This window comes from Colletotrichum lupini, chromosome 4 (genome assembly GCF_023278565.1).
Source record: "Colletotrichum lupini chromosome 4, complete sequence".
NCBI lineage: Eukaryota > Fungi > Ascomycota > Sordariomycetes > Glomerellales > Glomerellaceae > Colletotrichum > Colletotrichum lupini.
Window position 1 is genome coordinate 6,103,592 of NC_064677.1, and position 22,608 is coordinate 6,126,199.

General features: G+C 44.6%; 5 protein-coding genes across 5 annotated transcripts; 2 read left to right on the forward strand and 3 right to left on the reverse strand.

Moving 5' to 3' along the window:
- Window positions 1–2,009: 2,009 nt before the first annotated feature.
- CLUP02_08936 (calcineurin-like phosphoesterase) lies at window positions 2,010–3,932 on the reverse strand (the record flags this gene model as incomplete). Its single annotated transcript, XM_049287917.1, has 1 exon — window positions 2,010–3,932. The coding sequence occupies one exon, from the start codon at window positions 3,930–3,932 to the stop codon at window positions 2,010–2,012; it is 1,923 nt and encodes a 640-aa protein (XP_049145060.1).
- A 9,045-nt stretch (window positions 3,933–12,977) lies between these two features.
- On the forward strand, window positions 12,978–13,283 carry CLUP02_08937 (uncharacterized protein; the record flags this gene model as incomplete). Its single annotated transcript, XM_049287918.1, has 1 exon — window positions 12,978–13,283. A coding segment is annotated over one exon (306 nt), but the record flags the coding sequence as incomplete, so codon positions are not given.
- A 456-nt stretch (window positions 13,284–13,739) lies between these two features.
- On the forward strand, window positions 13,740–16,154 carry CLUP02_08938 (uncharacterized protein; the record flags this gene model as incomplete). The annotated part of the gene is made up of 3 exons (XM_049287919.1): window positions 13,740–14,976; window positions 15,031–15,733; window positions 15,788–16,154. Coding segments are annotated over 3 exons (2,307 nt in total), but the record flags the coding sequence as incomplete, so codon positions are not given.
- Window positions 16,155–16,431: 277 nt separating this feature from the next.
- Window positions 16,432–21,257, reverse strand: CLUP02_08939 (polysaccharide deacetylase; the record flags this gene model as incomplete). The annotated part of the gene is made up of 11 exons (XM_049287920.1): window positions 16,432–16,504; window positions 16,559–16,823; window positions 16,895–16,933; window positions 16,993–17,501; window positions 17,560–17,702; window positions 17,776–18,113; window positions 18,156–18,332; window positions 18,480–18,865; window positions 18,909–19,020; window positions 19,273–19,816; window positions 19,881–21,257. 11 exons carry the CDS (start codon window positions 21,255–21,257, stop codon window positions 16,432–16,434), a joined length of 3,963 nt encoding a protein of 1,320 aa, XP_049145063.1.
- A 66-nt stretch (window positions 21,258–21,323) lies between these two features.
- Window positions 21,324–22,506, reverse strand: CLUP02_08940 (uncharacterized protein; the record flags this gene model as incomplete). The annotated part of the gene is made up of 7 exons (XM_049287921.1): window positions 21,324–21,373; window positions 21,426–21,485; window positions 21,533–21,807; window positions 21,836–22,101; window positions 22,159–22,209; window positions 22,281–22,410; window positions 22,466–22,506. 7 exons carry the CDS (start codon window positions 22,504–22,506, stop codon window positions 21,324–21,326), a joined length of 873 nt encoding a protein of 290 aa, XP_049145064.1.
- Window positions 22,507–22,608: the final 102 nt, after the last annotated feature.

Below are 22,608 nucleotides of genomic sequence, written 5' to 3' on the forward strand. Positions count from 1 at the left end.
TGTTTGGTGCTAATTCGGGGGGGTAAATACCTAGGCAAGGGGGGTAAGAGAGGGGAGGGCATTTTCACCAGGGCCATGCAGAAGAAACGAGATGCGATGCCAAACCAACGGTACGTACCTCATAGAAAAAGGGGTTTCCCCTGTGTCCCTGGACTAAGAAGCTCTTTTTTAGCTTGCATGCTCTTTCTGGGCCGGCTTCTCCATCCGAGCAACGAAAGACCTTGAAACTTATTTGTTCCCCAGGCCAGGTTGATACATCACTGCCGTGTTGATCCATTGACGAAACGAAACAAACATGGAGTCGATGGAGCCCGATGGCACCCTAGAAGCCCAAATACTGCGTAAACCCCCGACCACTGAGGAACCTTTCTCCGTGACGACGAACTCGATGCCGAGGTGGGAAAGCATATCCACGTCCTATCAAGGGAAGTGACATCAGAATCTCTCCGTCACAGGTGGATCGTCGACGTCAAAACGTGTCCGAACTTCAATGAAGATCTACGGGCGAGCACGACACCTTTTTTCTCGTATTGCCTGCAGAAGTCTGTGGGCATATCCAAGGGACAAGAAACCCTCCACCGGATCGACAATGCTCCTTACGCGGGCAGCCGCCCTGCTAAGGGCGGACTTGGAAGTTGATTCATTCGTCTCTCTTGAACAACACCCCACATGCTGGTACCAGCACATGCGTAGATTATTTACCTTGCGGTACTAAGATCACGCTAGAGTCCAAGGTAGAGTGCGCTTCTTCTTCTTCATGCCGTCCCTTATCTTGGGTCCTTGATGCAGGCTACAACAAGACCAGAATAAGAAATAGGTCAGGGCCCAGATCTAGGGAGGAGACGCACAACGCATGAACAGGACGACGCGCCATGTTCCGCCCCCTTGGATCCCGACCACCCATATACTGAAGGAAAACCCACCAGGCTTAAGTCGGACGACTTTGCATCTGTTTTTTCGGTTCCAACTTTTGCGCAGCGCTTCAGCTGACAGTTCTGTCAATAGCGTCGCCGCCCGTGATGCCACCTGCACCCTGAAAAAGACAAGAGGTCGGCCCGCGCCAGCTAACCACAACTAATGCACTTCGCTCGGGCTTCGACCATCGTCGGTTGGAGAAGGGGCATCGGAAAAAAGGTTGACCGAAAGAAAAACTCTTACATACGCTACTGGGAAGAGATCCAGATCCGACCAAGTTTCGAGTCTGGGTGCTCCTCCCGACCATATTTCTGTCAATCTCGAAATCGCCTTTTGGCTTGCGTGGCTTGCCTCATCTCGCGGCCTCTGCCGTGCGCCACAGTAGTACACGACAGACGACGAAAGCATGCAAAGGGGTGACAGGGAAAGGAGGTTCGCCGCAGAGGGCTACCATCGTGGTTGCCCACATGCACTTTAGACTCCCGCCGTCTAGAAAGGATGGACTCGGTGCCCGGACGATGATCGTATCTGCCGGTGAGCACCCGATACGAGGTTCGGTTTGCGTCCTTCAGGTGAGTGAGTGACACTGACAGGTCCGTCGACACACACTCGACAGCAGCGAACTAAGCGTAGTAGGTACCCAGAAAACATGGACCGAGCACATCGAACAGGAGATCCTGACTCGGTTTTAGTTCAGACGCAACGTGAGAAGTGAGTATGTGTCTTATGCTTGATCATTGCTAGTCTATCGTGTAAGAATTTCCCCCCTGTTGCGAATCATCCTTGCGGCATACCTTATAATCGTGCCCGTAACCCACCTGTCTGGCTCTCTCTCTGTGCCGTTATTCACATCCTAGTATAAAGTCTCGTCTAGTCTAGACTAGAGCATACATTGCTTGCAACCCCCGCCCATGACAAGCAAACAAATCGGGGAGGGGCTCCGACCCTTTTCAAAACAAAAACTCCTACCGAGTGACCCAATATACCTCATGCTCAAAACAATCTTAATAGATAAACAATGCAAACAGAACCCAAGCTATCAACCATCCCAAGGAGGCGATCCCATCTCTATATTACCAAGTAGTCCATGTCGCTCAGCAGTCTCCCTTCCAGTTCTCCTTGATCCACTCGCCCATCTTGTACGTCAGGGTCTCGTCGGACCAGCTCAGCACGTCATTCTCGCTATACTCGCCCCCGCTGAACTTGAGCGCGACAATGATCCACTGCAGGATGAAGTCGATGAAGACGAGGTCCACCTTATCCGGCTCGCCCTCTTTGGGGAAGCCGATCTCCGTCTGGATACAGTTGGGGACCTCGTAAAAGGTGATGGGGGAGTGTTCCGTGTCGTCGCCGTCGGTGCCGATGTCGTCCTTTGTGGTGTAGCCGCCAATGAGGTCCGGCTTCTTGGACTTGTCGTCATCGTCAATGTTGGAAAGAGGTTGTTGGTTGTCGGCGGGCGTGTGGCGGAGTTCCAGGCGGCGGGGTTCGCCGTCCGTTTGTGCGCTCTTCTCCGTTTTAAGCATGACCATGTCGTTCTTGGGGTACATCATCTCGGGTATGTTCATGAATCGGACGTCGCTCGTGCCCGCCGTCTCCTGGAAAATCTTGCCAGCCTTGTTGAGGAGGTCGATGACGCGCTTGGCGACGGGGTAGGGCACGTCGGGGATGTACTTGAAGGTGCTCGTAAAGGGGGAGACGATGTAGGTGCTGTCCTTTGTGAAGGCGCCCTTGAAGATGTCGAAGCGGAGGCCGCCCGTGTTGACGATGGCCAGGCGCGGCACGTCTTTCCTGTCGTCCTTGTGGATCACGTCCGGGAGGACCTGCGTCTCGAGCCAGGTGAAGATACTGTCGTCGCCGGGGTAGGCGGCGCGGTTGACCCACAGGTCCTGAGGCGCGCAGCCGTACTTGTAATCCAGGTCGAGGGCCTTGCGAGCTTTGGTGATGAGCTTGCTGACGTTCTTGCCGTGCTCTGTCGGGAAGGTCGTCTCGTTGAGGCCGGTGTGGTGGTAGAGGCCCAGCAGATTGTTGTCGATGTACTTTCTCGTAAAGGAGACTGATGCCGCGGCCTCATCCGAGACCTCATCTGCCGACTTTGACTTCTTCTTGACGTTGTTGACGGACATCCACCCGATGGTCTCGCCGTACCGACCGCTGGCGATGGCGTACGCCTCCCTGTCAAAAGAGAGCGCGTCGCGGACGTGGGCGTGGCCGCCGAAGAAGGCAATGGGCGCGAACCAGGCTTCCTTACGCAGGGCGGTGAAGATGGCCTTGAACTCGGGCATGCGCAGGCCAACGTGGCCGATGACGACAAAGAGGTCGGGCTTCTCCTCGCGCAGCATCGTCTTGAACCATTCCTCCTTGACCGTGTCCTCGACCGGCTGGACGACCGTGTTGTTTGCGTTACCCGTGAAGTCGAAGAGGAAGCCGAGAGCGACAACGTTGAGCCCCTGGTTCTTCGTCTTGAACTTGCGGTAGCGCTTGGCCTGCGGGACTCGGTCACCCGTTTTTGGGTCGATGTAGTCGAGGTTACTCGCAATGTAGTTTTCTCTGTAATTCGGCACCGTGATGTCGTGCTCGCGCTGAGCGGCGTCGGCTTGGTAGAGCTCGTGGTTGCCTGTGCAGATGACGTCGACGGTCTGCTCTTTGAAGATGTCGTAGGTGAAGAGGCCTTTCGGGGAGGAGGCGTCGTAGAGGCCGTTGCCTTCTACGCGGTCGCCCGTGTCGATGACGAGGAGATCGACGCCTTGCTCGTCGGCCTTGCGGCGCATGTGCTCGGCAAAGGAGACGTAGTCGCCCCAGTCGGCCGAGTATTGTGGCTCGAGGAGGTGGCCGCCGAGCCAGCCGTGGATGTCGGTGGTGTGGAGGAAGTTGATTTGACCCCAGGTTAGGTCGCGCATCGGGGCGGGGACAGGGGAGGCGGCGCCAGGTTGGGCGGCTGAGGCGAGGGGGAGGTAGAGAGCTGCTGCTGCGGCCGCGGCCGTGAGGACTGAGGGTGGTGATGACCGGTGTTTCGCCATGGCTGTGATGTTTGTATGTGGTTGTCGGGTTCGGTTGATGGGAGGAAGAATGAAAGAAGCTGAGGAACTCGGGGAGATAGAAACTACAACCCGTTCGCTTCGCCTTCTTGCGGGGGAGGAGACTGGGAATGCTGAGAGGCCAGACCGGCTTAACGTGATGCGTTGGCGAGTCACGGTCACGGGTGCCTGAAGGTGCGGCTGCGGATAGATAGAGAGCTTCCTGAAGCTGTCTCCGATGGGTGCCCCGGACAACCTGACCCGCTACGTCAGCGACGATCTCTCAAGGTTCTTGTTAGGATGCCACTCGCTTATCTGGACTGATGAGCGCGAAATGGGGGGTAGAAGACTAACAGATACGAGCTGGGAGGTATCTGAAACTGTCATGGTACCAGATGGCAGAGCTGGGGGTGCGGGTCCACGCGCCCGGAACGATCCCCGGGCCTGCATAGGTACGTACCGGGCTGAATGGTAGTTGAGCTTGGGCCATTAGGTACCCGTCGGCTAACGTTAGGTCCGCCGTCCGGATGACATTCCCTCATCCTGTGAGCCGCGGCTAGCCACAGCCACAGCCACAGGCAGGGGCATAGCCACATGAATATAACTATACTACATACTATTTTAATAGCCTTATAAGTAAATAAATAAATAAATGATATAAAATTAGTTTCTATTATATATCTAGCCTCTATATAATGTATTAATATAAAGAGATTTATAATTAATAACTTGACTAATTTAAATTAATATTTTTAAAATAAAGTACTATTTTTTTTTTAATTCTTATATCTATATTACGGCCCAACCATTTAGGTGCTAGCCAGCGTACTTATATAGTATAGAATAGGAGATAATAAGATCAGAGTTATTATTATTAAAGCTTTTGCTTTATATTATAGTTAGTTATTTTAACTTATTTAGAATATAATAATAACTCTACACTACGTTAGAGAGTTATAAGTTTAATTTCTATACGTCGTATTAATAATATAATTATACCTCCTATACTATATAGGGCGTCCTAACTATAAATAGTATATATAAGACTAGTTACCTTGTATTACTATTAGAGCTTCCCTACTTATACCCGTAATATATCCGATTAGTCCTCGGTATAGGGATATACCTTTTAGAGGGAAGACATAGTATCTCGGTCTAAAGTTCGTCGATTTCTCCCTTGGCTTTCACTAAGGATTCTTCACTGCCTTGCCTCCTACTTAGGTAGTCGAGGGGCCTCTCAACTTTGCGCGCGCACGAACTTTTGGGTTCGGCACTCATGTCATTTCTCTATGCTAATTAATAACCCGAAGTCGGGGTAGTTTGATGCGAACCATCTGGGGTAATGCTCTAATATACGAGAACCCCACACGGCATATGTGACACCCTTGCATTTCTCACTCTGTATCGCAATCTTCTTACCGGAAATGCTGTGATGCCATAGGTCTAGTTCCCGGAAGTACCTCCTCGACGTCTTGGCCAGGTTCGACCATTCCGCTTATACCTATTATAGCGCTTTTAGTCCTCAAGAAAGGCGAAGATCCCCTGTAGCACTAACGTTAATCCAAGCGGACTCTCGAGCTGTGGAATAGCCCCTTGAGTTACGTTTCGGCGAGTTGTTGCCTCACCTGTACATTCGCAGCAGCTTGAACAACGGCGCGTCTCCCCCATTTTACCTGGGCTAGCTCAATACTTCGTATTCAATTCCACGTTCCCTTCCTCAACAACATTTCACCCTATCTTCGGCGTTATTGACTTTGAGTAAATACTTAGTTTACCTACGTGTAGTCCAGAACCTTCCCCGCATGAAAGTCCTGCCTAAACATCGCTCTGGAGTTCGCATAGAATTCGAATACGATCCAACAGGCATCGATCATATAATGAGCTACTAGCAATGATGCCAGGGCGGTGGTTCTCGTCCCTATCTAAGCCGACATAAATGCGGGGAGCACCTAGAGACTATCATATTCACCCGATCATATCGACTCAAATTGACAGGAAGCAAAGTATAAATGGATGTAGTCAAGCAGTTGCAACTATTATCGCTTACTCCTTCATCTCCCGCCACTCATTCACCTTTCTCATACCTCACCTGGCACCATGTCTGTCAGTATCTTTGATCTACAGTTCGAGCAACATCGCTCCGCGTTGGGTATACACCAAACTACACCCCGGATATCCTGGCGATTTGAAGGCGACGCCGCTAATTGGACTCAACTCGGGTACGATCTTGAGGTTACGAAACAAGGTATAACCGAAGTCTTCCACGTCGAATCTGCTGACTCCGTATTCGTCCCATGGCCTACTGTTCAGCTGAGCGAAGGTGAATCTGCCTCCGTACGTGCTAAGGCATATGGGCACAATGGCCAGCCGGAGACTTCCTGGTCAAAGTCCGTTACTATCGGATTAGAAGTCTAATTCGACCGCAGCATACAGCCGACTGCGCAGGGGCTAATTGGGGGCCCTATTTACGATTATCGTAGCTAGCCTAACCTACGGTTAGAACCTCCTTTTTATACTTACTACGTAGATATTTAGATAGTTTAATTAATCTCTTCGTTAACTACGGTTCGAACTAACTACTTTATAATAAGAATACTAATACTAATTAGTAATTAAATTCTATTATTATAAATTAGTAAAGTATCTCGCTACGTAAAAGAGACGACCTCTTAATACTATATAGGATAGGAGATTTATACTAATTAACCTTACAGAAGTAAATAAAAAAGGAGGCGATTCTTAAATACCGCACGGAATTAAGTAATTATAGCCCTTTACTACTTACGAGAGGTCGACGTTTATTATATTAAACTACGTTAATTAATAAAACTACTTAAGTAACTAGTTTTTTACTATCGCCCCGAGTAGCTTTTTTACTAAATAACTTTTTTATAGCCGGCCTATAATTAGAAATTAACTAGTTAAATTAATAAAAAAAAATACTTATATAACGACTACTTACTTAATTAATTAGTATAACGAACGAGCTTAATAATACGGTATAAAAAAGTACTACGTAATTAAAAAAGGGGATCTCTAAACGTAAATATTCTTATTTAGTAATAAAAGTAACTTTATAAGAGTTATTAAGCTAAGAGATTTATAGTATATAGAAAAGTTTATTACTATAAGGATTTTATAAGTACGACCTTAAGCCCGTAATTTAAATAACTTTTTTATAGCTTTTTTAACTACCCCTTTAGTATTATTTAAGAATATAGTATAAAGAACGGTTTAATAAGAGAGGAGGGGATTTAAAGGTCCTAATAGTATCGAGTTAAGAGTATTATAAATCTTAGAGATTAACTTAAAAAAAAAGTAACTACCCTAAAGTAGTCCTACGACCTCTTATTAGAGTTATTATTAGCCTAAAAAAAGGCTAAAAAGACGAGGATTTAAGGAAAAAAGAAAAGAATTCTTTAGAGGGCTACTAAAAGGCTTCTTTTTATATTAGCTCTTAGCGCGAGATTATTAATTTTAAAAAATTAATTAAATAATAAAAGGGATCGCTAGTAAGCGATAATTACTTAACTATAATTAAGCTATAAAAAAGACTATTTAAAAAATATAAAATAAGGTACCGAGAGGCCGTAAAAAATATAACTTTTAAGGTATTTAACCCTATTATATACGAGCGGTAAGTAAGTATTTTTAATAAGTTTTTAAAATTTACGATTTTATAAAAAAGAGGGCTTAACTTCGTTAACCGTACTTAATAGCCTATATAGTTCTTAATAACTTATATAGCTCTTTTACGAGCCGCTCGGCGTTTATTTTTAATTATTTTTACGGAATATTACCCTAAAAGAGGTAGGTTAAGGAAGGAAGCTATTTAGAGATTATAAAAAGTATAAGGCTTAGGAAGCTAGAAGTATATAGGATAGCGGAAATTAATAACTAGTAAAGATCCCGAGACTAATTACTATATCTTTTTATAATAATATAAACGTTTACTATTACTATTATTAAAAGGAACTACTAAAACCTACCCTTTTATACTAAATAAAAAAGAGGATCTTAGTAAGTATAATAACTAGTAATTTAAAAAAGTAGTAGTAATTACTAAAAATAATAAAAACGAGAGTAGTAGCGAGACGGTAAGAGGAAGTAGGAATTTCTTAAACCCCGATAAATTCGTTAGGTAGTAAAAGTACGGATTTACTATAACTAGCGCGCGGATTAAATATATCCTTATTAAAATTAAATACGCTAGCGACTATTAATATAAATATAAACTAGAGTACGACCCTTAGTAAGTTAAGGTAAAGAAAAAGAGAACGAAACCCGATCCTAAATAAAATCCTAATCCCTTATAAATAGGTAAATATTAACCCGGATTATTAGGGGACGTAGATATATAGAATCGCAAATTAGCCTAATAATAAGTAAATTAACGCGGTATTAATCTATTTAACTAAGGTTTATAAAAAAAAGGGGTTATAAGAGTAATTTTTATTTTATAAAATTATAAACGACCTTAGTTACTAGCTAAATAAATAGTTCGCGAGCATAAGTTTAAAAATTATAAAAATAGTTAATAAATTCCTTTATAAGCGAGGGGTATTACTAGCGTAATTATAATTATAAAAGCTATATAAAATACTAGTAGCGATAATTATAAAGGAGGAATTCGTATTATAGAACTAAGTATAGGTCGATAAAGCGTATAATCGCTTTTATAAATTTAAAAAAAGGGTAAACGACCTAGATTTCCTCCTTATAATTACTAACGGAAATCTATTATTATAAAAGGATATACTGGGGTAAAATATAGTATTAGAAGTACGATAATCGATAATTCTACTTATTTCAATCTATAACTTATTACCGCTATTAATACGAAATTCGGCACCGATCGGCTAATAAAAAAAGAGGTAAACGACCCGAAATTACTAATAGTACGTAGCGACGTAGGGATCGCATATAAATACCGAAAATCTAGTAATAAATATAAAATAATTTATAAATTTTTAAAAGATCTTCTTAAAAGAGAAATTATATTCTAGGGGGAAGTATAAGGTCTTATAAGAAACCTTAACGATATTTTACGATTATTATAAAAAAGTCGGAATTAGGGAATACTAATACTATTCGGTAATTAATATCGTATTTATAAGCAAAGCCTCTAATTATTATTACGAAGCGGTACGTAATTTTAATTAAAATAACTTTTTTAGTATAATTAATATAATCCAAAGCCGCTTCGAGACTTATAATAAGAACTTAGAGCTCTTATTTAAGCTACGAGCGATTTTTTTTATATTTATAGCTAGGATAATAGAGGGTAAATTGCGAGTAAAGATCCTTAAAGGGCTTATTAATTAAATTAATAAGCTAGTAAAAACCTAGCTAAATAAGGGGATAAACGAGCGGAAAGTTAGATATTTTTATACCGTAGTTTAGTATATATTAAAAATAAAAATAACCCTATACTAAGTACCCAAAGACTACGAGACGCTCTACTCGAGGCTAAGATTTAGTTTTAATATTAAAATAAGAATACTACGCTAAACTTATTTCTAAATATACGACGGCCCTTATTAATAATATTAAGTCGATTAAACATATAATAAAAAAAGAAAAGAGGCTAGATATAGTAATTATTAATAAAGAGGCCTAAATTCGTTAAATAGATAGAGATTTAACTTATGGGTAGGGTAATAAAAAAAGTAATACTATATTTATAAAAAGGATAAATATTAATTAAATAACTACTCTAAAAAAGAGCGTATTAAATTATATAAATAATATAAAAAGTCGAGGGTAGTAAATAGTAAAACTAGCCCTCGTTAGTTTAATTAATTCTTTGTTATATATAAAAGTAGATCCGGGGGTATAGAACTTAGTAATAGTAGTTAAAATAGCGGCCTAAAGTATATACCCCCTATAAGAGATTTAGAAAATAAAAAAGATCTTACCCCCTATACTAACGAATTAGATTATAACGAAATTAATAAGGTTAATTACTCTTTTTTTACCCTATTAAGCTCCGGAGGATATACGAAGCTAAACGAATAAAAAGTAGTAAAAGCTCTTAATAAATAGGCTTTTATTTATAAATAATAAGGGAAGGTCCCTTAAATAACGGATATAGAGGCGGCTAAAAGGGCGAATCTAATAGGGCCGAAGCCTATTCTCTTAATAATTAAAGAGAAAACGCTATCTCTCTTAATATCTAAAAAAAAGGAACATAGTACTAAGTAAATCTAGGGGTAACTAGAGGGGTCCTTTTTATATTACTTAGATCCCTCGTATACTAAGCTTATATAAGTATTCTATATAAATAAAAGGTACGGCCTAGATAATTTTTATAAGATTATTTTAAATACTAAGGTATCGTAATAATTAACTAGAGGAAAAGGGTAATTCTAAGTATTATAAAAAATCGTATTAGTAATACTTAATACGTTAATAGCGGGTATTACGAGGATTAGTTTTAGCCTAAGTAAGGAAATCGTTACCCTAAGTATAATAGAAGTAGAAACGTATTTCGGAACGATAACTTTCTATATTTTACTTATTAATACCCTATTTCTCCTATATTTAAAAAATATAAATCGACTAAGTATTATATTTAATAATACGAAAAATAGAATTTTTAGTAATAAGTACTTCGAAATAGTTAAATAACAATAGGGGTATACGTTTATAAAGCTTATTAACGATACGAAGTTAATTAATTACTTAACGGAAAGTAAGCTTAGAAAACTATATTAGAGATTCGGGTACCCGTCGGTTACGAGGCTATATAACCTCCTAAAGTAATTAAGTAATAATAATATTAAAATAGGGGCGCTAGAGTAGTTAACGAAAGTATATTACTAATACTAAATAAATGCGCAGAGCTTATATAAATTTAAGTTTAAATTACGTAATAAGCTTAACTTTAACTAGGAAATCGTCGTCGATATCTTTTATTTAAATAGTCGGCTAGTACTATATATAATTAACGTAGCTATATTTTTTTAAATAAGGCAATTCTTCCGGGATCTATAAGTAAAAATAGTATAAGTAGCCCTACGAAAAAGCTAAATCGATATATACTAAGGACCGCTAAACGGTATTAGAACCGACGCTAGTACTAGCTTTAAATTAGTAAAATTTAAGGATAATACGACGGCCTACGGTATATAGCTAAAAGTCGTACCCGTTAAAGCGCACTATAGTATTAAAAAGGTAAAAAGGGCATACTAATAGTTAAAAAGGGCGTTTAGAATTATTAAAAAGGAAAATCCGGATTTTACTAACGACGAATGCCTCTAAATAGTACTTAAATACTATAACGATACTATAGGGCCTAACGGACTTATACTAACGCTATTAGTATTTAAAATATATTTAAAAACGACCTTAGCCTCGCTACTATCGCTAGGCATAAGTTAATAAGCCCGAGTAATTAAAAAAATAATATAAGTACTGCGCGAGGTAAGTATAAAAAGGTAAGTTAACGAGGTAATTACTATACGTAATAGGCCCGATATAGGGGATAATCTAAATATATTATTAAATTCGGATATACGAGTATAGCGCGAAATTACTTAATAATAGGCTAAGCTATATAAGTTAATTTCTATTAACGAGCGCTCTTATATAGTCATAAGGGATCGTAACTAGCTACTTAAAATATTAATTATAATAATTAGACCGTACTATATAGATCTTAACGAAGTAATTTCTAACTTATAAAAAAAAGAAGAGCTAGGGGAAACTATATGACCCGTAGTAGAGGCATAGGAAATTATCCTTAACGAAATCGTTATAATAGTATTAATAAACGACGAGGAAGAGGAAATTACTAAAAGGGTACTAATATTACTAGCGAGACGTTATAAAAGATTATAATAATAAGCCCTAACGTAGTAATTTATTATTAATAACGAGGTAATTAATACTTTTTATATAATAAAAGAGAAAGCTAATTTTAAGTTAGTAATTAAACTACGTAAAGAAGGCGTAATTATAATTATTAAAAAGCCGTATAAGGGATTAGATTTTATCGAAGTAAATACTCTTCGCAATCGAGGGGTCTATCGATTTATCCTATACGACTTAGAAAAATATATAAACCTCTATATATTTAAATTACGAATAGTTCGTAAGATTAAAGGGAAAGGAATACCCTAGCCGTATAAGAAGTCTAAATACGTAATTTAGGAGTATAGCGACGTTAAAAAAGCGACGCTACTTATATAATTACTTATTATATAGCGCTATAGCTAACGATTAATAATAATATTAATAATATTGCTATAAAAGAAGGGATATAAAATTTAGAGCTATAATATTACCTAGGCCTATACTTAATTAGTTATAGGGCTTATAAGGAAAATCCTAGCCTATTTACTAAAAGAAATAGTTAATAAGTACTTAGAAAGTACGATTATTAAAGTACTTAAGCCACTATATAGGCTCGTAAAATCGGGTATTTATTAATAAGCTACTTATTACGATTTCTATATTAGTTAATTATTAATAGTTACTTCTATATACGACCCGTGCTTATTAGTTATAGAGTATAAAAGCGACTAATTTAGGATTATTAAAATATAGACTAACGATATATTAAGCCTATCCGATATTAATTTTATAAAAAAAGAGGATAAGGAGCTTTAAAAAGCGGGCTTCGTAGCGAAGCTAAAAAAGGTCCTTATAATAAATACCCCCTTAATATTTAATAGCGGGATTCTTATAATTAAAAAAGAAACCGTCGTTTTTTAATAAAAGGGGTAGGACGAGAAGATTAACCTCGTTAACCCGAATATAATTAATATTAAAAAGCGGTATAAGGCTAAGCTTATATAAGAAGTATATATTACGAGTATTTATTAGCCTAAGGCGACTTTTAACTACGCTAGGGTAGCGTAAGCTATAAATCTAACTAAATAAGACGTTAAAATACTTAATAAGCGGCTTAAGTAGTAGTAAACGAATCTTAATCGAGGTCTTATTTATTACCTAATTAACTTTACGATTAGTAAGCTCTACGTCTTTATTAATAAGTTATTTATAAAGAATAATAACCTTATTTCGTAATTAAAGTATATTATTATCCTAACTAACAAGAGTATAAGCAAGAGCGAATTTACTATATATAATAATATAATCTACTACTTATTAACTAAAAATAAGCGGGTAACGAGAAGTATACTAGCGTTAGAGGTTTATAATATAGTTAACGGTATTAACCTCTCTTATACGATTTTAATAACGCTAAAGAAAATTACTAATCGAATTAGCCTTTTACTTATTTTAATAGTTATTTATACCGATTCTTACTCGCTATATAAATACCTTATTAAATTAAGAACGATAAAAAAAAAGAGGCTTATAATAAATATTATAGTTCTTAAGTAATCGTATAAAAAGCGTAAGATACTTAAGATCCGTTAGATTAATAATAAAAATAACCTCGTAGACGTTTTTATAAAAATAGTACTTAATAAGGGATTAAAGTAATTCGTAAGTAGTAAAAAAGTTATTATACGAATAGAGGGATAGGTTATATAAAAAGAGTAAAAAAAAGGGGGAAAAAGAAATAACTTAATAAACGGGCCCGAGGTTAAATTATACCTCTAACCGTAGCGGTTAAATTAATAAAAAAAAGAGAAAGTTAATATTAAATTAGAAGTCTAATTCGACCGTAGTATATAGCCGACTATATAGGGGCTAATTAAGGGCCCTATTTACGATTATTATAGCTAGCCTAACCTACGGTTAGAACCTCCTTTTTATACTTATTACGTAGATATTTAGATAGTTTAATTAATCTCTTCGTTAACTACGGTTCGAACTAACTACCCTGTAATAGGGATACTAATAGTTACTATTAAAACCGGTTTACTTTCACCAGAGTCTTGGCAAGGCGCGCTCACAATAACGACGCCGGATAAGAGGGCGGATCGTAATACCACACAGCATCCGGCACTCTTTAGGAAAGACTTCCCTATCGATAGTGAAGTTCAATCGGCACGACTCTACATCACCGCTCTCGGTATATACGAAGCAGAGCTCAACGGACAGCGCGTTGGGGATTATGTTCTCGCTCCCGGTTGGCAGTCATACGCGCATCGCCATGTTTATGACACGTACGATATCACGAGTTTTCTGAAAGCAGGCGATAACGCCATTGGCGTGACCATCGGGGAAGGTTGGTTCTCGGGCCGACTCACATGGGGCGGCGGAATCAACAATGTCTACGGTGAGGATCTCGGACTGAAGTCTTTACTCAAGATCAGCTTCAAGAACGGAACGATCCAGTACATCGGCACCGACGAGATTTGGATGTCTACCGAAGCTCCTACTTATTCCTCCTCGATCTATGTCGGTGAATCCTTTGACTCGCGTCTCGTGCAGAAGGGGTGGTCGTCACCCGGCTTCGAGAACCAAAGTGCTTGGAAAGGTGTCCGGCCGACTCTTGGCCCGAGCCATCTAGTTCATGCTGACGGTCCTGGAATACGTCGCATCGAAGAAGTCACTCTGAAGAGCGTCACCTCCAGCCCCAAGGGCGCTACCTTGCTCGACTTTGGACAGAATCTCGTTGGGTGGCTGAAGATCAAAGTCGATGGGCCGAGTGGGACAACAATCAAGCTCACGCACGCAGAGGTTCTCGAAAACGGCGAAATTGGGACGCGTCCTCTTCGAGGCGCTCTCCAGACAGACTACATCACTTTGGACGGCGAGGGCGAGCTGACATGGGAGCCCAAGTTCACATATCATGGATTCCGGTACGTCCAAGTCGAAGGATGGCCTCAGGAAACGTCGCTCGATAGCAACAGCGTCTCAGCCGTGGTAGTTCACACCGACCTAGCAAGAACTGGATACTTCAGGAGCAGCAATGATAAGCTCAATAGGCTGCACGAAAACGCCTTATGGTCTATGAAGGGCAACTTCATGAGCATTCCCACAGATTGCCCACAAAGAGACGAGAGATTAGGGTGGACTGGAGATGTCACTGCATTCGGGCCGACAAGTGTTTTCCTTTACGACACCTCCGGTTTCTGGAAAGGATGGATGAAGGACGTGAACGCTGAGCAGGCTGATGCTGGAGGTAAGAGGGCATAATAGATGGCTTGTCTGATTAATAACTGACTAGCATGCTAAGGAATTCCTCCCGTCCTCATACCTCATGTCCCTCAGGGGTGGACAGCCAACGGATATCCACCGACCGCCATTTGGGGTGACGTAGCTGTCATCCACCCATACAATATCTTTCAAGCCTTTGGCGATCGAGACCTTCTCCGTGAACACTGGCCAGGCGTCAAACTTTGGCTTGATCACGGTGTTAGGCGTGATTCCACTGGGCTCTGGGATCGTTCAACCTTTCAATTCGGTGACTGGCTCGATCCCCTTGCCCCGCCCTGGGATCCAGCTGCCTCACAAACAAACAAGTTCCTGGTTGCCGACGCCTACCTTGTGCACGGAATTGGTCTAGCTGCACAGATGGCAGAATGGCTCGGGGAGACAGCAGACGCAGACCGATATAATACAGCATACAGTAACCTCAAGACGAAGTTCCAGGCAGCATGGATCAACATAGATGGTACTATGGTGAGCGAAACTCAGACCGGACTTATCCTGCCTCTATACTTTGGCCTAATCCCGGACGCGCAAGTTGCAAACGCCACGCAACGTCTTCGGGCAATTATCGAACAAAATCAGTACAAGGTCGGAACCGGCTTCGCTGCGACACATTACCTTGGCCTCGGTCTCTCTGCGGTTAACGCGACAGATACATTCTATGGCATGATACAGCAAGAGGAAGTTCCCGGTTGGCTGTATCAAGTGAAAATGGGCGGCACAACTACGTAAGATTTTATTTTTGCTACTCTACAAAAACATCATGACTGACCCTGCCATAGATGGGAGAGATGGGACAGTATGCTCCCAGATGGTAAGATTAATCCTGGCGACATGACATCTTTTAATCACTATGCCTACGGCAGTGTTGCCGACTGGATGCATAAGACAATTGGCGGCATCTCGCCAGCAGCTCCGGGATACAAAAGAATCAGCATCGCACCCATTCCTGGAGGTATGCTCACCAACGCTGCCTGCTCCCTGTACACCCAGTATGGCCTGGTCTCGGCCGAATGGTGGCTTGAGTCTAGCAATTTTCGGTTGCAAGTCACTATCCCTCCGAATACTGTCGCAACGATCACGATTCCAGCAGTGGGGCGCAAAGCTGGAAGAACTACAGAGGTGGGAAGCGGAACTTATACATTCTAATAGACAGTTCAAGGACTCGCTTCTTCAGGAGAAAGTAAAAAAGTGTAAGACATTCCGCCAATGTGATCTTAGCGTGTCCGAAGATTCGCATTATAGGAGTCCCGTCGTGATCCAGCATGTCAGAAAGTCAGAGTCAGTTCCAATTGAATTCAGATCATTACCTGATAAATAACCTATGAAATATCCACGACTATTATCAGATGAAAATGATCTTTCTTCAGTTGATCCGATGTCAGAGATATGGAGCAAGCTTTAGATCGCGTCCATGTCAGACTATTTAGGTTGATAACAGTGTAGCCAGTCGCGTTGAAAGATGCCATGACCCCGCATGGTCATCGTCTTTGAGATTTCTTCGCAGCACTCAGCTACATTCAAAGCCATGTACAGAGACAACATCTCGGCACCGGTACTTGGTAATATCAGCCCCGGTTGTAGTGTTCTTCAAGTCAACGTCCTCGATAGTGATGTCTACACAGCCGCCCGAACCTTGGCTGCAGTTCATATCCGCAACGTAACTGGATGCGCCATCGCCGACCCAGTTGCGAATCGTCATGTCTGAAATCTTGAACGTGCTGCTTTCGCAGTCTCCCTGTTGGCCACTGAAGCTAGTACATTGACCAATGAGAAAAGGTGCCTCTCGTGTCGCAGTGAGGTCAAAGTCATAGAGGGCTAGAGAAGCTATTAGTGTATTCCTACATATGTATTTGGAAGGCTCGTGTGGTAATGACATGGTGACTTACTCGCATTCTTGAGGTCTTGGATCAGATCAATTAGCAAGTCTTGTTCAGGTTCAAAATGAAAGCTTGGAAGCTTTCTAGGCTTTCTAGGATTCACTCACATCCAACACCGCCTCCACCTCCATTAGGGGGGTAGGAAACCTGATCTCCAGTCCACGTCTTCACATATGCGCCATACCGAGTCCCCAAGCCCTTGATACGCCTCACAGTCACGTTTTCAACGCGCTCGAACTCGTTCTTATACTGGCCAAGACTGCCAAAGGCTATACCCAGAGAGTGATCCATGGTGGAGTCTTCAATGAGGATGTTGGTAGAGTTGCCTTTAATGGCAATCGCATCGTCGCCATTTCGGATGTACATATTGCGGAACGTGATGCGGTCCGAGTCAATGGTGTCTGCGCCGTCCGTGTTCCTGGCAGGGTACCCGTTGTTGGTAGTGCTGTTGATGTATACGCCGTCGAATAGCACGTTCTGCGAGTGCATTATTGCCATGGTCCACATCTGACTCTGGACCATGCGTACGTTTCTCACTGTCATGCCTGACGCTTTCCAGATTGCTAGGGCATGAGGGCGGTCGGGGTAGTTGGACTGGCCTTTGACTAGGTTGTACCTGAACCAAGGGTGTCAGTACGAGTTGGACGGATCTTGTTGAGAATCGAGATACTGACCAGGTCTGTCCGTTACCGTCCAAGGTTCCATATCCAAAGCCGTTAACTGTGATGTTCTTCCCGCCCAGGAACCACGCCGCAGAGCCGTTTTGGAAACCGGTCGGCTGCGGGTTACTGAGCCAGTAGTCGGTGTCTTTGCTCCACTACGTATCAAGCGGAAGTGATCAGTACGTATAGATGGCTCATAACAGGAGTAGTGAGGTTATCTAATCTCACCACCAAGGTCCCATGGATCTCGATCTGGGTATTCTCCAGATCAGTCGTGGTCATCATCTTTTCAATATTGTACGTCGTGTTGGAGAAGACAATCCGGCGATTCTTACGGCATTCCTTGAAGGCTGCAAGGGTGGCTGGGGAATCATCGGAGCCGTCATTGTTGGCCTCAACGGTACAAGTGTAAACGGCTCTGTCTTCGAGGACGTTGTTCGGAGAAGCCAAGACTGTAGAGGAAAGGCCATGTAGGGTGAACAAAAGCACGGCCCAACTGAGGTCAAGATTGGGGAGCATCGCGGCAACTGGGAGTCGAAGCTGAATCGATGGGGATTTGAAGACGACTCAAGCAGAGAATAGTGCTATCTGGTCGGTACAACTTATACAACTATCGATAGCCAAAGACATGGTGACGATCATCGAGAAGCATATGCTGTTGCCCGGCATCTGTTCAGGGGCTTCGGCATGATGGTAGTCAACGAGGGTGTCACTCGCTGGCAATTGCGACGGCTTCTGCGAAGCTAGATCAAGAAGTGTGACGATGCCTTCCTTGTGCAGAAGCACTTAGTTGCGAGCCAAGAGCATGAAAGGCAACTTCGTGAACATGAAGATTGATTTACTGTAAGAATACATATCCCGCCACCGATACCGGCCTTTCTCTCAATTGGTGGACTTCATCGCGGCCACCCGCCATCGGGGGATAAAAGCACGAATTCCATGGACGACATCCCCAGATGTGACATCTTCGACCGATGACCTTCCCTTCCTCCGTACTGCTGGTTTCCTGTCAGCCGACCCCGCAAAATACACCTTTCGTCCCAATACAGAAGTACCCCGATTATGGACGATGAGCGGGTTACGGCCCATTAAGGGATGATAGGTGGGCATTCCCGGAAGATATAGCCAAGACAAATCCCGCCAAGGCACGGGGCTGATTGCATCAGCCCGCCGTCGATACCCCGGATCTCCGAGATATGCACAGCTCGGGTTCCTGCAGGAATTACCGCTGCGACAGACAGGTTGTCGAGATTGCTGCCATGTGCGCTCCCGCCACTTTCTCACGAATCTCTGAACAGTCTCGCGAAAGTCATCGTCTCTTGGCGGCTCATCCAACTCTTCTTAGTCTCGTCGCTAGTTACGTGGCGCAATCATAATGGTTTTCCTCGGACGACGTCATAAATCTTGTCACCCTCATGGCTTGAGCACTTTCAGTCGGCCGTCTCAGCCCACCCCAAACTAATTCCTTGGTAGCTGATTGTTCACAGCGTCATGAGAATTGGATTACTGAATCCGAATAGCGTTTTATTGGGCAGACTATTCGATGGCTAGGTTTGGCTATATCCAAAGATGAAGTAGATACACACTTTATTGGCTCTATGCACAGCTCTACAGGATATATAAAGGAAATGTTTTGTCCCATAACCACATCAAAGTGATGCAACCATTATTACATATACACACGCACACGACCCTCAGCTAGACAGCCAGCTTAAGAGCAGGTACCGAAGATGGGCTGGCAGCCGGTGCCGCAGTGAGCAGTGGTGGTTCCGCAGAAGCCGTACTCAGAGCAGCAGGTGCTGTCAGGGCAGGTGTAGCCGTTTGAGCCACCGCAGGAGCTGTCGGGGCTGACACCGCCGGTGGCAGCGGTCTGGGTAGCAGCGGGGGCGCTGGAGGTGGCATCACCGCCGGAGGCAACGGGGCCGGCGACACCGCAGACGCCGAAGAGGGGCTGGCAGCCGGTACCGCAGTAGGCCTGGGAGGTGCCGCAGAAGCCGTACTCGGAGCAGCAGGCACCAGCCTCGCAGACGTAGTTGTTGGAGCCACCGCAGGCGCCGTCGGGGCCGATGACGCCGGTGGGGGTAGCGGTGCTGGTGATGGAGACGACGATCTTGGAGGCGGTGGCGGTGGGGGTGGAGGTGCGCTTGGTCTTGTACCAGTTGGCCTCGGCGTCGCCCAGGCACTCGCCGACGGTGACGGCGTTCAGGCCCTTCTCCTTAATGATGCGGAGGAACTCGGGGACAAGGTACTCGGCGGTGTTCTGGTGAACCTAATGCGGATGTTAACTGTCTGTGATGAAGGTCAAATTTTGACTGGACTCGTAGTAAACATACCTCGTGGGCCAGGGCAATGGAACCACCCGCATCGACACCCTTCTCGAAGATGCCGACGCTGGTAAGGTTGCCGAGGGGAGCGTTGTTGGCGTAGTCGAGGGAGTCGATGTCGGCGTGGATAACGTGGTACTCAAGCGCCTTCAGGATGGAGAGGGTGTTGTCGTTCCAGCTGAAGTAAGGAGGGCGCATGTAAGTGGGGTACTTTCCAATGATGTTGATGAGAGCATCCTCGAGCGTAGTCATCTCAGGGATGATGTCGGCATCGCCCAGTGTGGCGAGGTCGGGGTGGCTGTAGGTGTGCGAGCCAATCTGGTGGCCGTCGGCGACCATACGCTTGACGACATCCTGGAAGTTGTTGATGTTGCCAAAGTTCTCGCCGTTGACGAAGAAAGTGGCCTTGGCGCCAGCCTCAGCGAGGAGGTCGAGGACGTGCTCGGTGTAAGTGAACGGGCCGTCGTCGAAGGTCAGAGCGAAGTCACCCTCAACAGTGCACTTGGTAATGGCAACACCGTAGGGGATGTTGGTGGCCGGGGCGGTAGCGCTGGCGGAGGCGGATCCGGAGGCCGTGCTGGAGGTGGAGGCCGGGATGGTGTCGTTGTTGCCAGCGGGGACGGTGGTGCTGGGAACGGCAATGGGCTCGGTGGGAAGAGCAACACCGGGAACGGTGGTGAAGGAGGGAGCAGCGGTGGGGATGCTGGTGTTCTGGGGGAAGGGAATGTAAGAAGAGCCACCAGGAGGCTTGCCCGGGTACGAGGGGACGTTGCCGGCAGGGGCAGAGGCGGCAGCGGAGGGAGCAGCGGAAGGCCACGAGCCGCCGGATCCAGGCTTGCCTCCTCCGGGGTAAGAGCCGCCGTTGGAGCCCTTGTCAGATCCCTTGTCGGAGCCCTTATCCGAGCCCTTGTCGGAGCCCTTGTCGGAACCAGTGTTGGAACCAGTGTTAGATCCAGTGTTAGATCCAGTGTCGGAACCGGTGTTAGATCCAGTCGAGGAACCCGTGGAAGAGCCGGTGTTGGACCCGGTGTTAGACCCAGTGTTGGAGCCCGTGTTGGAGCCGGAGCTAGAGGAGCCAGATCCGGAACCAGTGTTGAAACCGGAGCCAGAACCAGAAGAGCCGGAGCCAGAGCCAGAGCCTGAGCCGGAACCAGTGTTGCCTCCGTTTCCGGGGTTTGACGGGGGAGGATAAGAGCCGCCGGGAGTAGTGGGAACACCGGGCATGGTGGTGTTCACGGGGTAAGGCGGGAAGTGAGCCTTGGTGCTGCTCGGCTGAGGGGCGGGGAGGTCCTCATCGCAGAAGGCCTCGTTCGAGGTCTGGCGGCGGAAGGGGGAGGCGGCCGCTCCGGCCACGAGGAGCGAGGTAGCAACGGTCTTGAAATGCATGATGCGAAAGAATGACTAGTATTATATAAAGAATGACTTTGGTGGTTAGAAACGAGTGACGTTGTCTTACAAGAAGAAGACGGACAGTTGACTAGTAGTGAAGAAGAAGAGGAAGACTAGAAGGAATCAAAGGTAGACATGGCGAGCCGCCCATTTATCCCATCTGACTTTGCCAAGTCTCGATGGACCCCCCTATGCGCCCATGCGGGTTGTCAGCTTTGCAGTACACTAACAACCCCATTCATGTTCATCCCGTTTTAATTGCCAAGATTCACGGCCAAGAACTCCAGTCCCAAGTTCCCAACTCCCCAAACAAGGCCGAGTCATGGTTGGGGTTCCTCGCTTGGGCGTTGCACCGCCCTGCAGGAAAAGCAAAGCAACCTTGTTAGCTTGGCTTGGCGTCTGTAGACTTGCCCAGCTGGCTGGGAAATGGAAACGGGAAGAAAATGTCGAAAAGGTCCCGTACATGAAGGGCCTGCAAGTCGCGGGAGATAAGATGAAGGGCCACTGAAATAGCTGGCCCATCATCCGTGCAACGGTGTTGGGCATTCTGTACCCCCCGTTGAAGTCCGTCTCACGAGTCACCGTTAGTCTCCTCCTTCACGCTCCCCTCAAGGTGGCGGCCGCTGTTGGCGACGCCTGATGACGACGAGCGGACGCTCAATATGGACGATATAACAAACGGAGGTGCCAAGATACTAAATCCCAAATCAGGGCGGGTCTGGCTTTTAAGAGAAACCAAGGTGATGGCAGGTTGTAGAGGTGTTGTCGCTTTGTCTCCGCCGGTTTGACTTTTCGAATTGTTCTTGGTCAATCTCAAAAGCCTCGATCCAACCAATGAGATCTCGCATGACTCGGTAAAAGCCCACTTCGATATCCTTATTAACTAGCTTAATGCTACTTGAATGCGCGCATGGCCCGACAGCTCCGGCACTTCGCCGCTCTTAGCCTTCTTTCAACTTTCAAGGTCACCCTTCAACTGTTCAACAGGCAGGTGGAAAAAAACCCGAAGCTGAACGAAACGGAGAAGTCCATCCTGGTCGAAGCGCGCGCGGAGACGGTCTCCATGGGCCATCTATATAAGATGAAAGCTGTGGCCTCGTTCTGCCTCTCCGAAGGTTTAAACACTGGGCCTTGATTGGGCAAACCCACTCTGGGGTTTGTGATTCAGCACAATATCGAATTGTGGCCACCATCACCAACACCACCCCATTGATATTTGATGAAGTGCGACCTCTGCATCTTTCATGATTTCACAACCGACATTGGGCGGCGCGGTAATTTAAGCAGCCCTGCGGCGTCGCATTTTCCTTTTTCGAACACAATCTTCCGTTGCAGGCATGTTGGATAC